The sequence below is a fragment of the Phycodurus eques genome, chromosome 2 (assembly GCF_024500275.1).
Source record: "Phycodurus eques isolate BA_2022a chromosome 2, UOR_Pequ_1.1, whole genome shotgun sequence".
Lineage (NCBI taxonomy): Eukaryota > Metazoa > Chordata > Actinopteri > Syngnathiformes > Syngnathidae > Phycodurus > Phycodurus eques.
In genome coordinates, this window is record NC_084526.1 from 7,012,006 (window position 1) to 7,037,599 (window position 25,594).

Genomic DNA, 25,594 nt, shown 5'->3' on the forward strand with positions numbered 1-25,594 from the left:
ATTCCACACAAACTGAAACATAACTTTACAAATCTGGCAGAAACAGCAACATACAGGATAATAGTATCTCAGCTTGTCATAAGTTTATTTCCCGGCCCTTAATATGGTTGCTACATCTTGTTAGCCTAATCATTAGCCCCGAAGTCCAATGAAAAAATCCTATCCACTATGAAGTTTGAATGACAATGACAGGGAAGGGCAATGATGGTGCTGTGCCAGTGGACACAGTGATTGCCGGTGGCGGTGTTGGCTTTAATGGTGACCTGTGCGAAACCCCTTAATGGCATCCACAGGCCCTTAGAAGGTGCCCACATGGTCGACTGTCTTCGCCCCAGAGTGCCGCCCCCAGTGCTTGCACACTTTGCACATACGAATTTCCCCCACTGTCGATTGCACAAACTATGGAGCGCCAAAGAGTAAAAATTCACACTGAAAATACAGTAATTAAGGTGGCCGACTGGTTAGCACATCTGCCTCACTATGCATGTTCTCCCCATGCCTGCGTGGGTTTTCTCTGGGTACTCTGGTTTCCTTCCACATTCCAAAAACATGCATGTGAGGTTAATTGAACTCTAAATTGCCCCTAGGTGTGAATGTGAGTGCGAATGGTTGTTTGTTTGCTTGTTTGTGCCCTGCGATTGGCTGGTGACCAGTTCAGGGTGTACTCCTGCTCTCGCCCAAAGATAGTTGGGATAGGTTCCAGCACGCCTGCGACCATTGTGAGGATAAGCGGCTCAGAAAATGGATGGATGGAAGGATGGATATCCATCCATCCATTTTCTTTACCGCTTACTAGGGTCACAGGCGTAATAATATTTAAAAAACAAATTAATAATATTAACACTTAATTTCAAGACAAAATGTTTCAACTTCTAGGAAAGTAAAATGAGTAAATTGAAGTAATATAAACAGCCAAGGGGACCCATGTGAAATAGTTTGAAATCAGCGTTCCTGGCCGGAGCATTTAAGCGACACACCCAGCTACTGATGAAAGCAACTCTGATGTAAACAAACGCTGTTAGCAAGTACAGAATGGGTCAAAGAGGCTTTGTAAAGGTACTTATGCAACACATTGCCCATGACTAAATCATCCACATGAGTCCAAACAGCAAAGCTCTGTTTTTAGATCAACAGACTCGTTAAGCTGTGTTTACTGCGCTGATTGAGTTGAGCATGCAACGTGTGTCTGACGTCACATTGGTTGCGCTTAAAATAGTATAAGACTAAAATATTTTCATGATAGAAGAATTCATCTGAATGAATAAAATTTCCTGTAAAATATTTCATATTAAAGGGCAATAAGAGCATGGATATACATTATGTTAATAAATTAATGTTAAAACAACAGTGACGGCTTTATTTATATTTATTGTGGAGAAATGTGAAACATAATTGAATCTAAGGGTGGTGCTCAAATGCTAATGCCAATGCATTTAATGCACCTCCGCAAGTGATGAACTGGTGAAGAATACAACTTTTTGATGAACTGTAAAAAATAAACTACTGAATGCCAAAATAAAAGGAGGAAAAAAAGAAAAAAAGCTGCTTCGTTATTGAATGAAATCCAGATGAAATCTTTGGTGGTCTTTTTCAATTGGGGAAGCTGCATGTTTACAGGTACAATAAGATGACAACTAAAATGGAAAAGCTAACATACTGTAGGTACAAACGGAACGCAATTCCCCATTAATAAAACTACAAATTGAATTAAAAAAAACATGTTCTGTCTCGCCCGACCCCTCCTCCTCCGCCTGATCGTGGTTTGTACCTTGTCACTCTCAGAAAACAGAAGAAAGAGAGGTAAAGTTGTGACTTTTTTTGTCCAATCAGGGGGTCACCACAGCGAGTCACTCGCATGATTTGTTTGACAATAAAGAACAGTACAGATACAGGAAACAAATTAAGAAATATTTTTTGTAATATATTTTAAATTGGGTGACATATTATAAACTGAAGACAGTAGTAAAAACAAACAATTTAAATAAACACTATTCGATTTCTTTTTTAAACATATGTAACTTGCCAATGGGGAGGGGGCGGGGGGCATATAAAGTCTCGCCTGGGGTGCCACATTGGGTAGGGTTGGCCCTGCTCTCCATGCTAGTGAAGCCCTCCCTGGCGATTGCAAACTTGGCAAAGTGAGTTATTTCTATACTTGGATGAGAGACATTGGATGAGATTAAGACATTTACAATTTTCTAGTAAAGTGTTGAGAACCTCTGCAATTTGATGCAATGAACAAGCAATTTAGCACCCGTTATTTGGCATTTAAGTGAATCAGGCCTGTATGTTCTCTTACCGTGAGTGTAACCTGGTTCTTGCAACGTGCTGCTTTATGGAGGGCTGTCATACCATCTTTGGCTCTGAAGTCCAAGTGAGCACCTCCATTCTTAAGAACCTTGATCATCTCCACCACGTTATCCAGATGTGCTGCAAAGGTCAAAGGGCACTCTAGAGGTGACACAAGGGATATAGGTAGGAATGGGTGTTTTAAATTACGCACGTTACAGTTTTCTTGGGAATACAATAACTCAATATGGCTTCAGAATGTTTTTTGCAAATTTTTTTAATTCTTCGGTTTAAATTCTAGAAAGAAGTTTACAGCCCTTCACAGGTACAGATTTAGAGCAGCCAATTGTCATGGCATAGGACATGATGGTGGCAGTAAAACATTCTCTGACAGCTGGCTAGTGAACAACTCAAGTCTAGGCATCCCTGCCTACACTATTACACTAAATGATACCTGGATGGAAATTTTAAATCGTGACATCTTTTCCTATTTTTTACACACAAAAAAATGTGTGCAAGTGATATAAAATGCACAAACAGTATGTCAATTTAACAGGAAGGTTGATGTCTTATTTTGATCTTGTGAGAGTAGCAGAGTAGCAGATGCTGTCAGGGGAAAAAAATCATAATAGCATCCATCCATTCTGTGTACTACTTGTCCTCACTCGGGTCACGGGAATGCTGGAACCTATCCAAGCTGGAGCCTATCCAAGCTGATTTTGGGCAAGAGGCACAGTGCACCCAGAATTGGTCACCAGCCAATCACAGGGCAACCTACTTTTTTGGAATGTGGCAAGAAACCCATGCAGGCACAGGGAGAACACACATACTCCACACAGGAAGGCCAGAGCTCGGATTTTAACTCGCAACCTCTGAATGGTAAGGCGGATGTGGTAACCAGTTGGTCACCATGCCGCCATCATAATAGCATTCAAAGCCAAGCCAACTGCCAAAGCCAAGCCAATTGAAGACCTTTTACTATGATTAATAACCCTTTCCTCCTCTCAACTACAGTACAATTTTATTTTCCTCAGTAGTTCTATTTTCATGGTCTTTCTGTCCACTTCATTTTTGGATTTGCCAAGTACACCTCTCCATTCGAGAGGGATATTTTTGACGTTTATAAGATATTCAAAACCAAATAACAATAACCAATAAACAAAATTGTCAAGTGGATTCATCTTCAGCAGCATAATAGTTATTGTAGTCTATTTAACAGATGTATTTTTTCTTTGATAATGTTCCACATTTCTTTAAAAATGCGTGGCAGTAAATCCACACTACATATTGCAAGGCTCCTCATACATAGGGTCAATGGTGTTGAGCCTTGTGATAAAAAGGCCTCCTAAGAACATACCCCTTTAACCTGCCTCCAGACCTGAAATCTAGTGTTTTAACTGAAGGTCTTTGACTGCATTACACTGCATGTTGGAGTAAGAACATAAACAACAACATTGCAGTAACAACATTGGCGTAAGCAGTCACTATATCAATAGGCTTAAAGGCAGGTAACCTACAGAATTCATGTAGTTTTGATTTAACACAGGCGTAATGTTTGTGTAGACGTGGCATCGACCAGCATATTTTTATAACGGCTGGCTTGCAACAAGAGGTTACATCAATCTGTCCTCTTCCACTGCTTTGACATTGAGATATCCGTACGTATCCTATTTCGTAACCCATACTACCCCACCGAAAGTATTGTAACAGTGAGGCCCATCCATTAATCCATCCATCCTCTTTCTTCCTCTTATTCGGAGGCACCAACCCAACTAACAAAGCTCAGGCTTCCCTCTCCCCAGCAACTTCGCCCAGCTCTTCCGGGGAGGATCCCGATAAACATTCCCAGGCCAGCCAAGAGACATGATCTGTCCAGCGTGTCCTGGGTCATCCCCGGGGCCTCCTCCCAGTGGGATGTGCCCTCAACACTTCCACAGGGATGCATCCAGGAGGAATCCTAACCAGATCCCCAAGCCATCTCATCTGGCTCCTCTCGTACTCGGAGGAACAGCGGCTCCACTCTGAGTTCTCATGGATGACCAAGCTTCCCAGCCTATCTCTTGAAAAGGAAACCCTACAGAGGAAACTCATTTTGGCCGTTTTTAGCCGGGATCTTGTTCTTTCGGTCACGACCCACAGCTTGTGGCCATAGATGAGCGTAGGAATGTACTGTAGCTCGACTGGTAAATCAAACCTTTCGGTCCAGCTCCTTCTTCACCACGACTGACAGAGTACGCATCGCTGTAGATGCTATGCAAATCTACTTGTCTATTCTTCCCTCACTAGTGAAAAACAACTCTCCACTTGGAGCAGGATCGGTGACAAAGGGCAGCTATGGCGGAGTCCAACCCTCACTAGAAACCAATCCAACTTACCACCAGCAATGCAGACCAAACTCAGACACCAGTCATACTGGTACCAAACAGCCCATATTAGGGAGTGTGGTATGCCATACTCCCGGACCACCACCTACATGACTCCTGGAGGGACATGGTTGAATGCCTCTCCAAGTCCACAAAGCACATATATACTGTTTAGACGAACTCCCATGCACCCACTAGAAACCTGCTGAAGGTGTAGAGCTTGTATACAGTTTCATGGCCAGGATGAAAACCACACTACTCCTCCCAAATCTGAGATTTATTTTTGAAATTCACTTGTTAAAATTTTACTTTAATATCATCATATTATGACTTGATCTTGAAAAAAATATGACTTAATTCTCATAACCTTCCAACTTTTTTCACTACTTTTTTTAAATCAATCAATACTTTTTTTATCGTAACATCCATCCATTTTCTGTACCGCTTAATCCTCACAAGGGTCACGGGCGTGCTGGAGCCTATACCAGCTATCTTCGGGCGAGAGGCGGGGTACACCCCGAACTGGTCACCAGCCAATCGCAGGACACATATAAACAAACAACCATTCACGCACACATTCACACCTATGGACAATTTAGAGTCTCCAATCAACCTACCATGCATGTTTTTTGGGATGCTGGAGGAAACCGGAGTAACCCGGAGAAAACCCACGCAGGCACGGGGAGAACGTGCAAACTCCACACAGGTGGGGCCGGGATTTGAACCCCGGTCATCAGAACTGTGAGGCAGCTGTGTTAACCAGTCGCCCACCGTGCCCCCTTATCGTAACATTTTGTGCTTTTTTTTCTTGAAAATAGGCACATTTAATTCATATGGTAATTAGGAGTACACATGGTAGTTATGCTTAAATGGCTTTAGGATTATGATGGGGTCGTTAGAAAAATGTTTTCTGTAAGGGGTCCCTGGATCCAAAAGATTTGAGAACCCCTGGTCTAGTTAAGTAGGAGTCCCTCATGAGTGAACAGCCAGGTGTGTTGCAAGACAGAGGAGTGCATATAGTCTTTGACGAGACGAAGTTCAGAGCAAGCAAACGTGTCAGTTATATGCCTCAGTCGCTAAACATCTAATAAAACTGTATTTACTGTATTGCCAAAACAAAACGAAACAAAAAATGAAAAAGGTAGAAATGTTTGGGGGGGTAGATTTCACTGCAAATTTTCATCAAGCATGTCTTTCTTATTTTTATCTTATCTGGATGTGTAAGCAAATGACTGGTCTTGATAAAACGAGTACATAAACTGTACACTACACTCTTCTACTGTATTTAGCTCAAAATGGGGTTAATGTTGACTTGCACAGGTGACTATAATCAGTTTTTAATTTACTCTGAGGCACAAATCAAACAGATACCCAATGTAAACCTCCAAGCAAATACAGGTATTTGTCAGCAAGAGGATAGAGATTAACATTTGGAGCCATGTCCCTGAGTAGCTGCCATTAAACTACTGCAAACAAAGAGGATGCAAAGCAAAGCACCAAAGCAAATTTATTTATACAGTGCATTTCATACACAAGGTAACTCAATGTGCTTTACACGAATAAAAGCATTTAAAAATAAAGAGAAAGATAAAAGACAGCTTAAAAACATTTTAAAATAAAATAAATAAATGTACAGTGCAAGAAAAATCATTTAAAAGTGGAAATGCTATAGAGTAGTCAATCATAAGCATGAGAAAAAGAACTGTTTTTAACCTGAACTTAAAAATGTTGGCACTTGGGGCTGACTTTACTTCTGCTGATAACTTATTCCATTTGTGCACACTTAATTATATGAATTAAAAAAGAAATCATATCATCATTCTTCATTATTGTTTCGGCTAAATCTGTTTTCTCGGATTTCTCCACCTTTAGTAATTGGTATTGTTCTTTCCTGACAGTAAGGATTAAACTACAGTATAGTTGTAGATCAAAGTTGGTAAGCCAGGCGAGTGTGTCCTCTGTTGTCTCTTGGATTTCAGTCAGTCCGTCAGAATTTTTTTTAAAGTAGACTATTATTTACAATTTATTTCAATGTTAGATGAGTAATTAGTATTAGTATTAGTATTTAAAGCACACATACTCATAGAGACATGATTTCATCTCACCCAACTTTGTACAATATTCATGAATCTGATGGTGAGTTACAGTTCTGGTTTGAAACAATTGACTGTAAATCTACCTGTCCCATTAGAAAGAAATTCTGTCATTTTGCTTCATTTTATTCTACATAAAAATATGGCAACACCATTGAGTTCCTGAATTATTTGAGAGGTATCTTTCTTTAATTAAATCAAGCAGTAAATATTGCTTTCAAAATACATACTGTTGTTATTATGCTATTGCTCCAATACTGTGTCCATTGTATTACATACCGATATCAACGTATCTCAGATTTTACCTTTAAGTCATTCTAAATATTAACCTGCTTCTGAGAAAATATGTTAATAAAGGGACCTACAAATTTGGACGCAAGGACAGACAGACAGACAGACTGATATGATTAGAAAATATACAATACGGATAAGACTGTTGATTCTAGTGTAATTCTAGTATAATACTGGTCCTTGGAAATCCAAAGCCAACTGTGAAAGTCAATGGGAGTGTTACTTTTTTAATGAATAAGGACCTTGCGGGTACTGTTTCACAATAAACAGATATGTATGGTTTGCGTTTAAGGTCAGACCGGGAAGTGAGCCTCTGGGGAAAGTGATAAATAACCATTTATTCTATATTTTGTTTAGCTTTTGAGTGTCACTCTGTATTAGAAAATACCAAGGGCAAGGAAGAAAAAGACAGCAGACAGACACACACAAGAACAACATACACATTTAATAATAATAATAATAATAATGATAACCATCATACTCATCATCGTGATCATAATAATAATCATCAGCATCATAACATCAACACTTATTTAAAACAATTCATTGTAATACTTGAAGCTTGTAGTAATCATTTGGTGTTATTGTTAGAGTACAAAACGCAAACTTACCACCAGTGTCACTGTCATGGTAGTTGGGATCAAGGCCTCTCTCTAACATCTTAGAAACTTTGTCCACCTGATTGTGGAGTATAAGGTCCATGAACTTCTTCAGATTGACCTGCATAGCCACAGAAGACAATAAAGTATTCGAATAAATACAAAAATTGGGAGATGTGAAAAAGCAGGTTAGCGGCCCAGAACTGATTAAAAAACGGATTGGTCTCCACAAAAGTGTAGGCGTTCAACAATAACAAGGGGTGGTAAAAAGAATGTGTTTAGAAATTGGGAACAAAAGGAGACCACGTGTTATGACTAAGGAATGTACAGTAATAAAAGGCTACTGAAACCAAGGAGCATATCAGGGGAAGGGGCAGAATTTAGAGAGTGGTGACAGAGTAGATTGGATGTGAATTTTTTCCACTTCTGTTCCCGTTTGCTTTCATTCAAGGCCGCATGATAAAAATAGATAAGAGAACAGCTCCCTGAAGGAGAGGAGAAAAATGAGGAATGATTTAGCAAAAGAAAATCAAGCCAATGAGAAGCAATCATTTCATGGATTGGGAGGAAAAGCTGGGAGATGGGTTGACTAAATCTAACACCTCAGCAGTTTTTGTCCCTACAAAGATCCAATTGGAATCTAAATGTAGTTATTAGTTATCATTTGGGCTGTCAAATGATTTAAATATTTCACTGACTTAATTGCAAAGGCTGGCGACCAGTCCTGGGTATACACCACCTCTCGCCCAAAGTCAGCTGCCTCTCCCTTAACTTCACCCTTAACTTCACCCTGCCTTAACTTCACCCCGGTGAAGTTAAGCTGTATAGATGGCTGGATAATTGCAAAATGTTCTAATAATTGACCACAATTTACAACCCCAATTCCAATTAATTTGGGACGTTGTGTTAAACATAAATAAAAACAAAATAAAATTATTTGCAAATCATGTTCAACCTATATTTAATTTAATACACTACAAAGAAGATATTTAATGTTCAAACTGATAAACTTGATTGTTTTTAGCAAATAATCATTAACTTAGAATTTTATGGCTGCAACACGTTCCAAAATAGCTGGGTCAGGGTCATGTTTACCACTGTGTTACATCACCTTTTCTTTTAACAACATTCAATAAACGTTTGGGAAATGAGGACACTAATTGTTGAAGCTTTGTAGGTGGAATTCTTTCCCATTCTTGCTTGATGTACAGCTTCAGCTGTTCAACAGTCCGGGGTCTCCGTTGTCGTATTTTACGCTTCATAATGCGCCACACATTTTCAATGGGAGACAGGTCTGGACTGCAGGCAGGCCAGTCTAGTACTAGCACTCTTTTACTACAAAGCCATGCTGTTGTAACACGTGCAGAATGTGGTTTGGCATTGTCTTGCTGAAATAAGCAGGGGCGTCCATGCTTGGATGGCAGCATATGTACCTTTCAGCATATAGGCTGAACATGATTTTCAAATCACTGTATTCTTTTTTTATTTATGTTTAACACAACGTCCCAACTTCATTGGAATTGGAGTTGTACAATATGTTTCACCGTATTTATTCAGCGTAATATCCGAAATTGTGGACATTTGGATTGGTTTCTTGAGAGGGCCCAAGAACTGCCAATGTACCCTTTAGCAAGGCCTACAGTAGCCTCATTTCTTTGGGTATGTTTGTATGTGTACATTTCTCAGACCATGTATAGAGTTGTTGAGGTATTTTCAATTGTGTTGAAAGCGTGTGAATGTGTTTAAGGGATGCAAACATGAACAGACATCACTTGTTTTGATGTGCAACGACAGAAACAACAAAAACATTCAAAGAGTGCAGCCTTTTGCCAAAGGTGGGTGAAAAATAATATTTACGGATGTTGTTTGAGCCTTTGTGTGTGTGTGCTTAAAATAAACTATATCACAGATTTTTACAAAACTGCCCGAGAGCTAGAAAGTTCAGACCTCCACCAAGGCCAATCTGTTAACCAAAGTGAACAAATATAACAGCTTTGTTTGGTATTTCTTATCTGGTATAGGTCCTAGATTAATCAAGTGTTGCCTCCTTAGCCTAATTCTGCTAACACACATCCATACATTTTCTTCACCGCTTATCCTCACTAGGATCGCGGGCTGCTGGCGCCTATCCCCGCTATCTTCGGGCGAGGGGTGGGGTACACCCTGAACCGGTTGCCAGCCAATCGCAGGGCACATAGAAACAAACTAACATTCGCACTCACATTCATACCTACGGGCAATTTAGAGTTTCCAATTAACCTACCATGCATGTTTTTAGGATGTGGGAGGAAACCCGAGTGCCCGGAGAAAACCCACCCAGGCACGGGGAGAACATGCAAACTCCACACAGGCGGGCCCCAGATTTGAACCCCGGTCCCCACAACTGTGAGGCTAACACACATACAAATGCAAATTACTTTCTGCTTGGTGGAGGTAATTAAGCTGCAAGCACTCACCCTGAGCAATACAGATTCACATTACATCACATAACGTTAATGGAACTACATATTTTTCATTGGTACATCTCACTGCTTTTGGTTTTAAAAAGTAGTGACTGTATGGGTACAATGAAATAAATGAGAAAATTCACTAAATTACACAAACTAATTTGTTATTAGTAGTTACAGTAAAGTACTACTTCAGCACAAGTATATTATTGTTGTTTACTGCAACAGTTGTGTTCAAACATTTACTTATCATGGGTTTGGATCATGTTAATTTTGGGGACCTCGTTGGTCATTGGTGGACCCGTGAGCCATAAGAATCTGACTCTATCTGCCATTTCCTGAGAAATGTATCTGGAGAAATGGCTTTGTCACATTTTCCAGACAAAAGCGCAAATGTGATTTTATGTTCTCTAAATTTGACACTGGATTCAGGTTTAGCCCTGTAATAAGCAATCACTGAGTGAGGGTCAGCCATCTTCATGGTATGATGCTTGAAAGACCACCTGGTGATTCTTTTTTTTTTTTTTAATGTGTTTTTGTTTTTTAGCTAAAATAACAACTAATGTAAACTGAAATCAATCTAGTCTATAAATGATTACAAACTAACATGAATGAATATTAACAGCTCCTCATAAATTAAATGTAAAAAATACAAATGAGTGGCACGAGTGGTTAGTACATCCAGCTCAAACGTTTTTTTTGGTGTGTGTTTTTTTTTTTTTTTTTTTAACCGGTCCTGTTCAGCTACAGTACATGGCCATGCAGAATGGCCGATCACCGATCAGCGGGCACCCCCCAGCAGGGTAACAGGGATACAACCAAACCCTAGAGGAGGAGGGGGAAACAGCCCCAGCATCCCCAGAGGTCCACATCGCAGATACAGAAGGATAGGGGTTCAAGTGCATGCAAGTCACTCTATGGCGTGCACAGTAGTGGTGTGCGATACTACACATTTTGGTATCGCTCCATTACCAAGTAATACAGGGCCAGTATTGACAAAAACGATAACGACACTGATACTTTTAAAAAATCAAAGGATGGAACAAAACAAAAAAACTGTTGGCCTCCAGTAGAAAAATAAGCCACCCCTTGCAGAAAAAATGTTTTGTTTACATAGTTTTGTTTGAGAAGGTATTGTGTTTACATTTTATGCTTTTAATGCACTTCTGTGACTTGTTAACTCTTTTAGCATTTGAATATAACAAATACATCATAACATTTTAATGTAAATTCCATGGTATTACACAAACATAATCCATCCATTTTCTGTACCGCTTATCCTCACGCGGGTCGCGAGCGTGCTGGAGCCTATTCCAGCTATCTCCGGCCGAGAGGTGGGGTACACCCTGAAATGGTCGCCAGTCAATCGCAGTACACACACATAATGTATTATAAAAAAGGTCTTTGTTGATTGGTACATTTTGAGTTGGCTAAAATCACAAATACATAGTTTTAAATTTGAAAATGAATATTAACTAATGATAAAATATTACTTCCAAGACTATTATTCTCTGGCATGCTGAAAAGCTTCTGCCAATGACCTCTGCCTCTGAATTGGGGGTCTGGCAGCAGAGCCATGGGGTGGGTCGGGGTAGGGGGTGCGCATTTCTCTCCTCTCTCCGTTTCTGCAGGTCATTGTTTTCTTTGGCATGGTTTTTCATGTGTTTGTATAAATGTGTGGTATTGCCACTGTACCTTACAGCCTTTTTGCAAATAGTGCAGCTTGCCAATGTGTCATTTTCAACCTGAAAATATAACCACATGGTGCTTCTCTTCTGCCATTCTTCTGCTCACAGTGCTGTGGAGGGCACGCGTTGTGTGTGCGTGCGCTGTGCTCGTGGGCGGGCGGAGAGAGCGGCTTGCTTGCTCGCGCTGCTAGGTCACGTGACGGCACGAAACATGAAAGGGGGGAGCAGGAGGAGCTAAGAGCGCACGCTAAAGTGCTTTCCACTCACCAGTTGCTGTTCGGCGCTGACTGCTGCTAAGACATGTGACAGCACAACATCGAAACACGAGAGGGGAGATGAGGAGCAAAGCTCTGCACTGAGACAGAAATGGCGAGACTAGCATAAAATTTAATGAAACCAAGGCAGTGCCGGAGTCCAACCCTCACCGGAAACGAGTCCGTCTTACTGCCGGCAATGCGGACGAAACTCTAACACCGGTCGTACAGGGACCGATCAGCCCGTATCAGTACCCCATACTCCCGAAGCACCCCCCACAGGGACAGGGTGAAACGCCTTCTCCAAGTCCACAAAACACATGTAGACTGGTTGGGCGAACTCCCATGCACCCTCGAGGACCCTGCCTAGGGTGTAGAGCTGGACCACTGTTCCACGGCCAGGACGAAAACCACACTGGTCCTCCTGATTCTGAGATTCGACTTCCTGATGGACCATCCTCTCCAGCACCCCTGAATAGACCTCACCAGGGAGGCAGAGGAGTGTGATCCCCCTGTAGTTGGAACACACCCTGCGGTCCCCTTTCTTAAAAGGGGGGGACCATATACAACACGTTCAATACCGGAATACATAATACTTCCTAACACAACTTCATATTACCAGATACACAGTAAGAAGGTTTCCATTGGACATAGTATTTATAAGAAATATCTACCTTTCCCACACACGTATAGATGATACACTCACACAGATTGTCCCACAGTCACTCATAACAGTTGGTTGTTTGTGTATATGTGCCCTGCAATTGGCTGGCGACCAGTTCAGGCTCTACCCCAGCACCCCCGCAACCGTAGTGAGGAGAAGCGGTACAGAAAATGGATGGATGGATAATATCTCAGCAAAATTTAAATAATAAATAAAATATAATATAATATATAATAATAAAATAATATAATATATATATATTTATAATAATAAAAAAGTTAAATAATTTAAATCACATACCTACTGGAAATACAAATTTCTATGACGTAAAACGTTGGACCAGCCTACATATCTCACTTTTAGGGCGTATAGCTACAGTAAAAATGAAAACGTTACCACAAAGTAACTATTTATTTTCAATGATCCCATTCAAACCCACATTAAAATGGTTCCAAATGCTAGACTCCGCGATTTTAAAATTTTACTCTAAAAAAAAGAAGTGGCTTGGGCGAACCAAGCCACTTTATTGGCCTGTTGGAAAAGTCTACAAACCACGCAATTTCAGTTAGCACCATATCATTCCTCCCCAATCTGGCACAATCCCGATTTTGAGATGAACAAAATACCATTTTACTGCAGCACATGGGAACAAAGTGGAATTGACCACCTACATCATTTATTCAAAAATAATGTATTCAGGTGACGTGAAAGCTTATTCCAAGAATTTCAAATTAGAGATGGTAACTTTCTTCAATACTATAAAGTTAGAACAACAATCCTAAAAAGGTGGCTCAACACACACAAATACTTTAGAACTACCTGTTTTTGTTCAGAAAATAGTAGAACTACTTCCACAAAACAAAAAAAACCCTTTCAAATGTATACAAATTAATCTCAAGTACTAATTTAATACACTTACCAGTCGTAAAATGGGAAAAAGACCTCTCAGTGTCTACTGACATTGATTACTGGGCACAAATCTGTAGAAACACATTCCCAGTGACAAAAAAACAGTAATTTACAGCTAATCCAGTTCAAAGTACTCCATAGATGCCACGCTACGCAATATAGTATGCATAAAATGGGCTATTCAAAATCAAACATATGCACTCATTGTACTGAAAACACTCCAGACACTTATTTTCATGCTCTTTGGCATTGTACGCCCATATAGCGATTCTGGTCACTAGTTACTGTATTTTCACGACCATAAGGCGCACCGTATTAAAAGTCGCAGTTACCGTTACGGGGCATATTTCTGTATTCAACACATACATAAGGCGCACCGTATTATTGGGCGCAAGCATGGTAAAACATACGGTAGCATGCATGCACGCTAAAACAATGTTTTTAAAAAGGCAGCAGGAGCAAAACTGAGTTCGGTTGTACTTTATTGAAGTATTTAACAATGTAATCATGTTATTTTTTTATCAATCCTCATCCACAAATCCATCAAAGTCCTCATCTTCTGTATCCGAAATCAACAGCTGGGCAAGTTCTCAGTTGCTGTGCGGCTCCTCAGAAATGATGCCGGCTTTTACGAAAGCTCGAACAATAGTGCAAGCAGACACGTTAGCCCAAGCATCCACAATCCATTCACAAATTGTGGCGCTGCCTCCTAGTCTTAGTAAAGATGTGTTCGCCATCTGTCATCCATCGCTCCCATGCCGCTCACAACTTCACTTTGAACTCCCTGTTTACACCGATGTCCAGCGGTTGGAGTTCATTAATCCATTGCTCGAGTTGGTCTTCCAACTCGGGCCACCTCACCCTGTTTCTGCGGAAACTCAGCTACGTCTTCTTGACTTGGCGAAGCTCGGTTTCCTGCTTCCTCAACTTGCGAACCATGGATTCGTTGATCTTGAATTATCTCGTGGCTGCTCAATTCCCATGTTCCTCTGCGGAACTGATAGCTTGCAGTTTAAACTGTGCTTTATAAGCTTGTGTCTTCTTAGGTGCCGTTTTCGACTGCGGTCAAGCCAGCCTCCACGAGTAAAGTAGCAGTCAAGCCAGCCGCCCCTAATTTTGTTCATACTAGGCATTACGGTAATAAGTCGCCAACTCGCGGCGAAAGCCACCTTCAAATTAAAGCTTCCCAATAATACGGACGTCAGTGCTCTTCGGTTAAGGAATGCAACAAGCAAAGTTAATTTGACTCTTGAGATACATTAAAAATGTAGTTTATTTGATATCTTAGAAAAAATAAATGGTAAATGGACTGCACTTATATAGCACTTTATCTACATCATCACAGTGCCCAAAGCGCTTTACAAAGCCTCACATTCACACACGCATTCTTAAATCAATGGGAGAATGCTGCCATGCAAGGCTTGACCGCAGTCATTATCAGGATCCTTAGCCAAACTGATGCTGTTTTGCACAATGCACATACCGGCGCTATATACCTACTGGGGGCGTGCCTTTCGCGTCCTCCTTCACACGCACCCTTTACGTCCGCATGTTGTCCTCAGCCACGTCCGCTTTTCCTCTGTATAAGCAGCGTGTCGGCAGGAAATGCTCCCAGTCAGTCAAGGGTGCGTGCAAATTATGCGGCGGGCAGGGGTGTGTCTTGACTTTGTTGAGGTTGGTGGCTGGCCTCCTCGGTGTGGCGCTTGGGGTGGGACTGTGTTGCACGGGGGGCTTTCGTGATGTGTGGCGTCTGGCGCGCTCCGGGCCTCGTCCTGCGCCACACAGGTCTTTGGTGGGGTCGGCTCTTGATCAGCTGGATGGGTGGGGCTGTGGAGTGCATCGGTGCCGGCGTTGGGAAAGCTGGCGGGGTGGGCGGTTGGTTGCGCGTTTGCACTGATGGCTTTTGCCGTTTGTTTTGGTCTTCGGGCCAGCATGGGCGACGATAACGGGGAGAATTTCCCATTTAGCTGTTCCTCCGCCGTGGCGGCTTTGCGTTGCAGTGGCTTGGGATGGGGTTCGCATGGGCGTTGTGTCGCAGTGTCGCAGGAAATCCCTTTGTGCCTCGTCGGTTGGAGTTGGGGGGAGTCGGTGTTTTGTGATGTTTGTTTCCGTCCATCGAAAGGGAAGGGAGGAAGGTTACCGGTGGCGTGTGTGGTTGCTTTTCGTGTTGGAGTGCAGGGTTCTGTTGCGTGCCCTTTGGGGTGGGGGGTTGTGATCTTGGAGCGGGTGGTTGTGAGCTTGGAGCGGGGGTCGGGATTAGGGGCCGGGGTTGGGGTCGCTTGTATTCACTCATAATTTACATCGCCGTTACATTGTGTTGGGTGGTTTTTGTGTGCGGGTTTTGGCTTGGCATCCAGTTTGGAGCTTGTGGCCTTTTGTTTTGGTGGGTGCGCGCTGGGGCTCGGCATTTTGGCGTGGTTGTGGGGCTTCGCACAGCGCCAGTGAATTATTATTATTATTATTTTTTTATTTTTTTTGATGGATGGGGCCGAGTGCTGTGGAGCACTGGTTCCTTTACCGATTTTCACCAGTGGGGCGCGGGAGTGGTGTTTGTGGTGCTGTAGGGCGGCGTTTACGTGGGTCTTGTCCTGGTTTATTGTGGTGTGGGGTTGCTGCGGTGGGGTTTTGGCTTGGCTTTTTTTTTTCTGTTTTCTGATTTAAAAAAAAAAAAAAATTCCAAGTCTCGTTTGAAGAGTGAAGAAAGTGGCCTGGATACTGAATCAGTGGCCTGGCCCCAGTTGCAGCAGAACAGACCCAATAAGTCTAAAACAATTCAGACTGATTTTCACAGCGCTTTATATGCGCATTAAACTTTAGTTGGGGATCTACAGTGATATCGAAGTTTTTAAACTCATTTAACACCTCAATTTCTTTTGCATCAATTGTGAAAAAATTCTCAAAACTTGCCTCCATATTAAGAAACAAATTGATACCGTTTTGTTCTAGCTCAGTGTCTGTTACAGTGACCATTAGTCGGTTTAAGATCACTGAGGCTTGATGGGCATTTTGTTGGTGATTCATAAAACACTTTGTCGTCATGCACCATTTACAGTATGTACAAACAAAACAGAATAGGACCCAACACTGAGCCCTTTCTGACTGACAGAGGGAGCACTGTTGCAAAAACCCAATCGTTCAGTAGTGGGAGTGGAATTCTTCATGTGGTAAATGAATCATTTAAATCCTACAATTTTTTTGTCATCTTGCCACAGTAAATAGTGAATGTGTTCTCCCCTTTGCAGTAGCCAGCTGGAAGTAACTACATTAACCTCAAGACTAAAATATTACTATGTAATATTAATTATATAATGTACGTGCATTTTGTTTTTTGTACACTTATGTTATAATGAAATTCTTACCTTCGTATGAAGTTTGGCAATTTGTTTCTCATCCAAATTGGACTGCCTGTAGACTCGGCTCTTGTAGCGAAACTGTAATGACAAAGACAAGAGCTAAAACATAAAAGAACAAACGTTCCTAGAAAAATAATAGGTCAAATAAGATGTGGAAAATACAAAAATTCAAAAGTTTAATCCTTTCACCAAAATCCATGTAGTGTTTAAAATTTCAAAATGCAGCACGGTAGAAGCACACTGAAAGTCTTTGACATGGCAGAAGAACAAAGTATTTGCTCGAGTCTGGGAGATCGAATCATGCCGAGTTTATACAGAACTGCAAATAGACCTTCACGGGCAGATGATGTAAAAGAGATCAGAAATATCTGTGCCATGAAGTGGGCACTTGGAGACCGCACCAAAACCCCGATTTTTCTTGGTGATCTGCCGTCTATGAAAATAGAGCCCCTAAAACCCTATTCATAAATCCTGTTAAATTACCTAAACATATATGCCATATCTGACTGATGCAAGGATTAGAAGATGAAAATCCAGGATGCACAATTTATGCATTGCATATTTTCTACTTTTACTAATTTCACTGATGTAATAATCAGCCAATCCGCCAAGGTCAGGTCGCGGGGGCAATAGCTTAAGCAGGGAAGCCAAGACGTCCCTCTCCCAGCCATTACGTCCAGCTCTTCTGGGTGGATCCCGAGGCACTCCCAGGCCAGCCGAGAGACATAGTCTCTCCAGCGTATCCTGGGTCGTCCCTGAGGTCTCCTCCCTGTGGGTTATGCCCGGAACACCTCACCAGGTAGGGTCCAGGAGGCATTCTAATCAGATGCCCCATCCACCTCATCTGGCTCCTCTCAATGTGGAGGAGCAGCGGCTCAACTCTGAGCCTCTGCCGGATGACGAGCTTCTCACCCTATCTCTAAGGGAGAGCCCGGACACCCTGCAGAGGAAAATTATTTCGGCCACTTGTATCCGGAATCTTGTTCTTTCGGTCACAACCCGCAGCTCGTGACCATAGTTGAGGGTAGGAACATAGATCGACTGGTAAATCGAGATCTTCGCCTTTCGGCTTAGCTCCTTCTTCACCACAACGGACCGATACAAAGTCTGCATCACTGCAGACGCTGCAGCGATCCGCCCGTCGATCTCCCGTTCCATTCTTCCCCCACTCGTGAAAAGACCCCAAGATACTTGAAATCCTCGACTTGGGGCAGGATCTCATCCCTGAACTGCAGAGGGCACTCCACCCTTTTCAGACTGAAGACTATGGTGTCAGATTTGGAGGTGCCAACAGAGTCATCTGTTTGAGATCACGGTTTGATGTAGCCAACAGAATCATCTGTAAAAAGCAGAGATGCAATACCAAAAGCAGACCCCTTCTATACCTGGGCTGTGCCTAGAAATTATATCTATAAAAGTTATGAACAGAATCGGTGACAAAGGGCAGCCTTGGCGGAGTCCAACCCTCACTGGAAACGAATCCGACTTAATGCTGGAAATGCGGAGCAAACTCTGACATTTGTCGTACCAGGACCAAACAGCCCATATCAGGGGGTTTGGTACCTCATACTCCCGAAGCACCCCCCCACAGGACTCCCCGAGGGACACGGTCGAACACCTTCTTCAAGTCCACAAAACACACGTAGACTGGTTGGGCGAACTCGCATGCACCCTCGAGGACCCTGCCGAGGGTGTAAAGCTGGTCCACTGTTCCACGTCCAGGATGAAAACCACACTGCTCCTCCCGAATCTGCTGAATCTGTAATAAAAAAATATCTAAATGAATGTGTACCTCCAAACATGGAACACCTTTGCTGATTGGTTGAGGGTACTCTTGGAGGACACGTTCTTCATCCAGGAACTTGCCATCGCTCCCACTGTTGGCAGGCTGGAAAAGGCCATAGTTGAGCACGTCCTTCAGGCTCTGATTAAGTGTATACAGGATCCGCTGCTTGGCAACCCAGACTGTTGCGTTAGGGTTGAACCGCATACATTTCTGGTTTTGGGAAGGGAGTAGGGTGGGCAAAATAAGCAGGAAAAATTAATGGGGTCATTAAAAATCAACACAAAAAAGAGCTAAAGAATTATTAATCCCTCAAACTACATAGCACTAACCAAGACACGATTTCTCAATTCAAATACTCTCAAAGGACAAAGTTTTTAGCTTTTTCTAACTGCTGTCCAACTGTGCCAAAGGATTAAATGTATTTATTTCTTTCTTTCTTCATCTCTTTCTTTCTCTTTCTTTCTTTCTTTATTTCTTTATTTCTTTCTTTCTTTCTTTCTTTGTATGTCTATCTTATCTGTTTATATGTTCAAATAAAGCTATCAATAATCTGCAATGCCCTGGGGACCACATAAAAATTACTTTGACATCTAATTGAGTTCATTGGGGTGGCTGTAGCTCAGTTGGTAGAACGTGTCAGCCACTGAATGAAGGGTCAGGGGTTCAAATCCCAGCTCCAACTGTCCGCTGTCGAAGTGTCCTTGGGCAAGACACTAAACCCTAAATTGCCCATAGCGCCTCGGATGGCAGCAGTCGCCCATTAGTGTCTGAAGGCCTCTTTAAAGCTCTTTGGACACTGTGTTGGTGTAGATAAAGTGCTATATAAGTGGACTCGATTTACCATTTCTTTCAAAAAAAAAACCTTGTCCCATTTACATGGGCAACATGAAGTCAATGATGTGTGGTGGTTCACTCGCCCGACTTCAGTATAATGAGTTAAATTCTCACTCAGTGATGATGTGGGTATGAGAATATTTTTCTGTCTTTTTATGGTTGAAACCAGATGTCGGTATCATCAGGAGGCATGGCGTGAACTTCCATAGTTATTGATACCCAGCTGCACATCTCTGTCTCCTGATAACACCAGTCCAGTGGATGCTCTTTTTTTTTTCACCCTATTTTAGACATCTTTGATCAATTCTCGATGGCACAGAACTTTCTCCAGCTAAGCCAGAACAAAATCCAGGATAAAACTGGTGCCTAGGAGTCTCACTCCTACTTAAGTCATGTTTAGAGCATGTTCACGCTCCACTTTCTTCTCAGCTGGTCTTGTTTACGGCTACCCCTGGCTACTGGACGGCGCACATATGGTGTCTACTCCTATTATTTGGTCCTGGGTTTGGGTTTGTTTTGTTATTCTTAGAATACGTTTGGAACTTGCAACATCCATGCATACATCTTCCACTCATCCACTCACTACACGATTGTCTCGACTGATTATTCACATACTGTATATACTTTGGTTAACATCATAATTTGGTCTAATTTGGTTTAATTGGGTTTCATATGATTTATGTCCTGAAACTATTCTTTGAGTAATCATACACGGTCTGTCTCCCTTTTTGTTGCGGCCTTTGGGCTGACGTCATAACAGTTGAGAACTGTCTTTTTTTTTTTTTTGCAATGACCCATTCCAGTTGGTTTTAGCCGCATTGTGTGGTGTGCGGCAGGCCTTGGTAGAGGCAAACATGCATATTTTTGTGTTACCGAAGATATCTATTGCTCTGATAATTTTGGGAAAGCCAGCAACCATATTAGAGCCATATTTTGTTTGATTGAACTTGTCTCCAGTGCGTGGCAATTACACGTATGTGCCCATCCTGTGTAACCTTACGCTTACATTATTATGCTTGGATCAGATTACAAGACAAATATGGTCTTTCCCGATTGCACTATGTCAGAGTACTGGCATAAAATCTCGCCATATCTCGGGCAGACAGTGGCAACACTACACGACGTGTTCCGATACCACCCCATACCATCTTTTACGATCACTGGGCTTTATCATGTCAAATCAAACAGTGTCGGAGAGGCAGAACCCGAAAACGTGACACCTGTCAACGCGACCGGATACACTCGTTACCAATGTATTATGGGGGAGGGTTGGGAGAGACGGGGGGAGAACAAAAGGAGGAAAAACTGGTGGTCGTCACTGGTGCTCGGGAGAAGATGTTTCTTCAAGGATTGCTTGAGGTCACACTACAAACACTACACGAAGTTTTGTCGTTCCCGACAAAATATGTCGTGCCCGATCTCGGAAATCGGGTATGATACTATCAAGGCTAAAATCCTGTAGTCTGATCTAGGCATTACTTAGGCTACACCCACTGTTTAAAAAATTAAAATAAATTCCAATATTCCAAGTAGATAATAAGCAGGAGAGTCATTCTGATAGAGAAGGGCATTAGTTGGCTGCTGAATTTGCCATCATTCCAAGTGCCTGCCTGGTCTCTTCCTTTTTTCTTTTGGAGTATTCTTTATCTGCCAACACATCATCTGGAAGCTGTTTCTTTCACTGGTTTCTCATGTACTGTACATGACAAAGCCATTTGAAATGCTCCATGGATGAGGATACATGCACATCAAGCAAAATGCTTCTGTGAAGCCTCACAGAAAACTACTGATGAGACAGTGCGCAGTGCATAAACACCTCAAGGCTGAGACTCAATTTTCAATTCATCACCTGTATAGTCACACTTTGCCTAACTAAATGATCTAAACATGTCGACACTCGCTCATAAGACAGCCTTACTGTAAGTGGTGGCATACTTTTCTGATATCCCTGGTTAGCAATTCAGGGTCCGCATACAGTATATGAAGCACAAATATTAGGTACAGAATAATAGGTCCACACAGATTTTTTTTCAGATTATTGTATTTATTATTTTTATTGTTTCTGGCTATTGATGCTTCTTCCATCTTCAAGACTTAATATTTCACTCAAAATAATGACAATAATAATAATAATTATTATTCATTCATCCATTCATCTTCTGTTCCGCTTCTCCTCACGAGTGGTCGCGGGCGTGCTGGAGCCTATCCCAGCTGTCATCGGACAGGAGGCGGGGTACACCCTGAACTGGTTGCCAGCCAATATTATTATTATTATTATTATTATTATTAAAACATGTTATCATATATTGTGGTCTCCCTTCTAAAACACACACCGAACAATGCCTGTAAACGTATTTTGGCCCATATGTCCCTTTAAGTGATGTTCCCAAAGCAAACTTTCAGTTTCAAAGATACACACAGATTTGCAATTTAATCATAAATAAATAGAAATGCAGCATTGGTTAGATTTAAATTAAGTCCCTCAAATAAATATATATCCATGGAAACATCCATCCATCCATTAATTTACTTCCGCTTATCCAAGGTCGGGTCGCAGGGGCAGCAGCTTTGTCAGAGCATGAACATCATCCATCCATCCATTTTCTGAGCCGCTTCTCCTCACTGGGGTCGCGGGCGTGCTGGAGCCTATCCCAGCTATCATGGGGCAGAAGGTCGGGTAGACCCTGAACTGGTTGCCAGCCAATCTCAGGGCACACATAAACAAACAACCATTCGCACTCACATTCACACCTATGGGCAATTTAGAGTTGTCAATTAACCTACCATGCATGTTTTTGGGATGTGGGAGGAAACCGGAGTGCCCGGGGAAAACCCACGCAGGCACGATGAGAACATGCAAACTCCACACAGGCGGGGCCAGGGATTGAACCCCAGTCCTCAGAACTGTGAGGCTGACGCTCTAACCAGTCGTCCACCGTGCCACTGCATGAACATCAATAAAATAAAAATAACAAAATAAAATTTGAATGTGTAAATTCTGATGTTGCTGTTTGTGTGTGTGTGTGTGTGTGTGTGTGCTTATGTAGTGTTAATACCTGTGCCCAGGAAGCCCAATATAAGACGTTGTATGCAGTTGTATGTGACTTCCTTGTGTCGTTTGATGAGTGAACTAGACAAGGCTTCTTTATACTCGCGCGGGCGGCGACTGCGCTGACGTCACTGTGGCTATCCCGTGAGCAGTTTGCCTTTATACTCGAGCGGAACCCACACGCGCAGTTTTGAAAATATCTATCTCCAAGTACTACCGTTAAGAAAAACATGAAAATACAGAAGTATACTAGGCCTAAGTGTTAATTAAAAAATAGAAGGGGTTGTATTTATAAAAGCTGTATTTTAATACTGTAAACCACTATAACAAGCATGCATTAACACTGTGCTTGAATATGGAAAAATAAATTGCACTTTAATGATTAAATAAAAAATATATTGCACACAAAAGTTACATTGACTTGTACCTATATACATATTTGAAAACAATTCAAAATGATTAATTGTAAATGTACTGAACTTAAGTTAACTACAACTATATTTCTTTTATTTACTTATATTTATGTATTTACAAATTTACTCTACTGGAATAATAAATAAAAAGCTTAAACTGCTGTAACATTATGCAAATTTAATATAGTGATTCCTTAATGTACCACCCGCCTATTACTGGTGGTACTTGTACCACACTGAGAACTGCTGATCTAGGTGTATGTAATGACTTTCAGAAAGTGAAGGGAAAGTTTAGATTATACCCTTTACACACTTTATTTTAGACGACTAAATTTACGGGAGTTTTCGTCGACTATAATCTTATGTTACTTCGTCAAGTAAAACTAGACTAAAATTAAAACAATTTCGAGGACAAAATTGTGACTTAACCAAAATTCATTTTAGTCAAAAGACTTTCACGAAAACTATCAAATTTGCTGTCAAAATTAAGTGATTCAAAGAAAATAATTTTTACGAGGGACACATAAATTGTAAGAAAAGCTAGTTTTGTTGAATAAATTAGTATATAGGCGGCACGGTGGACGACTGGTTAGAGCGTCAGCCTCACAGTTCTGAGGACCCGGGTTCAATCCCTGGCCCCGCCTGTGTGGAGTTTGCATGTTCTCCCCGTGCCTGCGAGGGTTTTCTCCGGGCACTCCGGTTTCCTCCCACATCCCAAAAACATGCATTAATTGGAGACTATAAATTGCCCATAGGTGTGAATGTGAGTACGGATGGTTGTTTGTTTCTATGTGCCTTGCGATTGGCTGGCAACCAGTTCAGGGTGTACCCCACCTCCTGCCCGATGACAGCTGGGATAGGCTCCAGCACGCCCGCGACCCTAGTGAGGAGAAGCGGCTCAGAAAATGGATGGATGGACATGAGTATATACAAGTTCAAATTTTTCAGTATATACAAGTTGACATTTTGCAATAACTTTCTCCATGTTTCTAATATGGGAAACTGTTTAACAATCAATGTCTGAACAATTCAGCCCTCATGGCTATTTTTTAGCTGCTTGAGCGCTACCAATAAAAGTTCCTCAGAATCAGAATCAGAATCATCTTTATTTGCCAAGTATGTCCAAAAAACACACAAAAATCCTGAGGATTAAACATCTCTATCTGATACTGTATGTTAAAAAAACCTCAAAAATGATTTTCCAAAATTATCACACTGAATAGACAGCAATAGCTACAAATAAACAATCGCCATATCTGCAGCACACCTACCACCAGCTAACCTCAACCTTACTGCCAGGAGAAGAACAATTTAGAGCTTGGCAGTAAAATGCCAAAAAGACGACAAAGGCAGCAAACAATGGACCATGCATCTAGCTTATGAATAAGCCATCACATCAGCACTGCACTGCACTCCCTATTACAATGAATCCTTCACTCATATACAGTACCACGGTATCTGAGCAAAACACTGTTTACACAGACAAGCAGAAAAAATTACCTTCTGTAAATTTTAGCAAACAAACGAAATAAGAAATCTGCTTCTCATTACATAGTTTAAGTTGTCAATACGGGTTTTTGCATGCCCAAAAAACCATTCTGGACCTAAATTACTAAAGGTTTGCACATGCAGAAATTGGCGCAAACTTGACTGCTCACACAAACAGATATCGAAAGTGAACTATAAACCGGGTGCAGCCAGGTTAAGTCTGGCATCCATCCATCCATCCTGAGCCACTTCTCCTCACTAAGGTCGCGGGCATGCTGGAGCCTATCCCAGCTATCATCGGACAGGAGGCGGGGTACACCCTGAACTGGTTGCCAGCCAATCGCAGGGCACATACAAACAAACAAAATTTCACACTCACATTCACACCTATGGGCAATTTAGAGTCTCCAATTGATGCATGTTTTTGGGATGTGGGAGGAAACCGGAGTGCCCGGAGAAAATCCACACAGGCATGGGGAGAACATGCAAACTCCACACAGGCGGGGCCGGGAATTGAACCCCGGTCCTCAGAACTGGGAGGCAGACGCTCTAACTAGTCGATCACCGTGCCGCCTTGAGTCTGGCAAACAACTAAAATTGCCATGCAGTTCATGTTCTGTCTGATGGGAGTATGCACAAATATATTAATTTAGCATGTACAATGTGATTTATCAAGCGTGAGAGGTATTGCGATGGCTGATTTTGCGTATTAAATTCCGCATCTGAAAGGAGGTGCAGACCGGCATGCAAAGTGGTGCCAGTATAGCACAGCCAAAATATGAGGCAGAGCTTTTCCGCTCGTAAAAAAAAAAATGTAAATGCCTGAAAAATTATTATTTTTGACATCTCATCTAATCAGCATTACAATTTTGGAGCTTCTGAATGATCTAAGGACTGACTTGGAGCCAGTCACAAGAAGGAGTCATGCTATTATGTCACCGATGACAAAATTGCTTTCAACGCATTTCCGTGCATCTGGGTCATTTCAGCGCACTGTGAAAATTGGTACTCAACTGTCCCAGAGCAGTTTTGCGGGTGCGTTGCTCCAAGTTTTAAAACACAATGTTACAAACA

General features: G+C 41.8%; 1 protein-coding gene across 3 annotated transcripts in view; it reads right to left on the reverse strand.

Annotated features, from left to right (window-relative positions):
- Positions 1–25,594, reverse strand: part of LOC133395980 (SH3 and multiple ankyrin repeat domains protein 2-like) — a 304,904-nt gene that overhangs the window by 216,131 nt on the left and 63,179 nt on the right. For all 3 annotated transcript variants that reach the window (XM_061665354.1, XM_061665346.1, XM_061665361.1), the window contains exons 3-6: positions 18,743–18,946; positions 16,957–17,028; positions 7,648–7,756; positions 2,300–2,451 (exon numbers count right to left, since the gene is read on the reverse strand). In XM_061665354.1, coding sequence (XP_061521338.1) covers positions 2,300–2,451; positions 7,648–7,756; positions 16,957–17,028; positions 18,743–18,946 — 537 coding nt within the window. The remainder of the gene's footprint in view (positions 1–2,299; positions 2,452–7,647; positions 7,757–16,956; positions 17,029–18,742; positions 18,947–25,594) is intronic.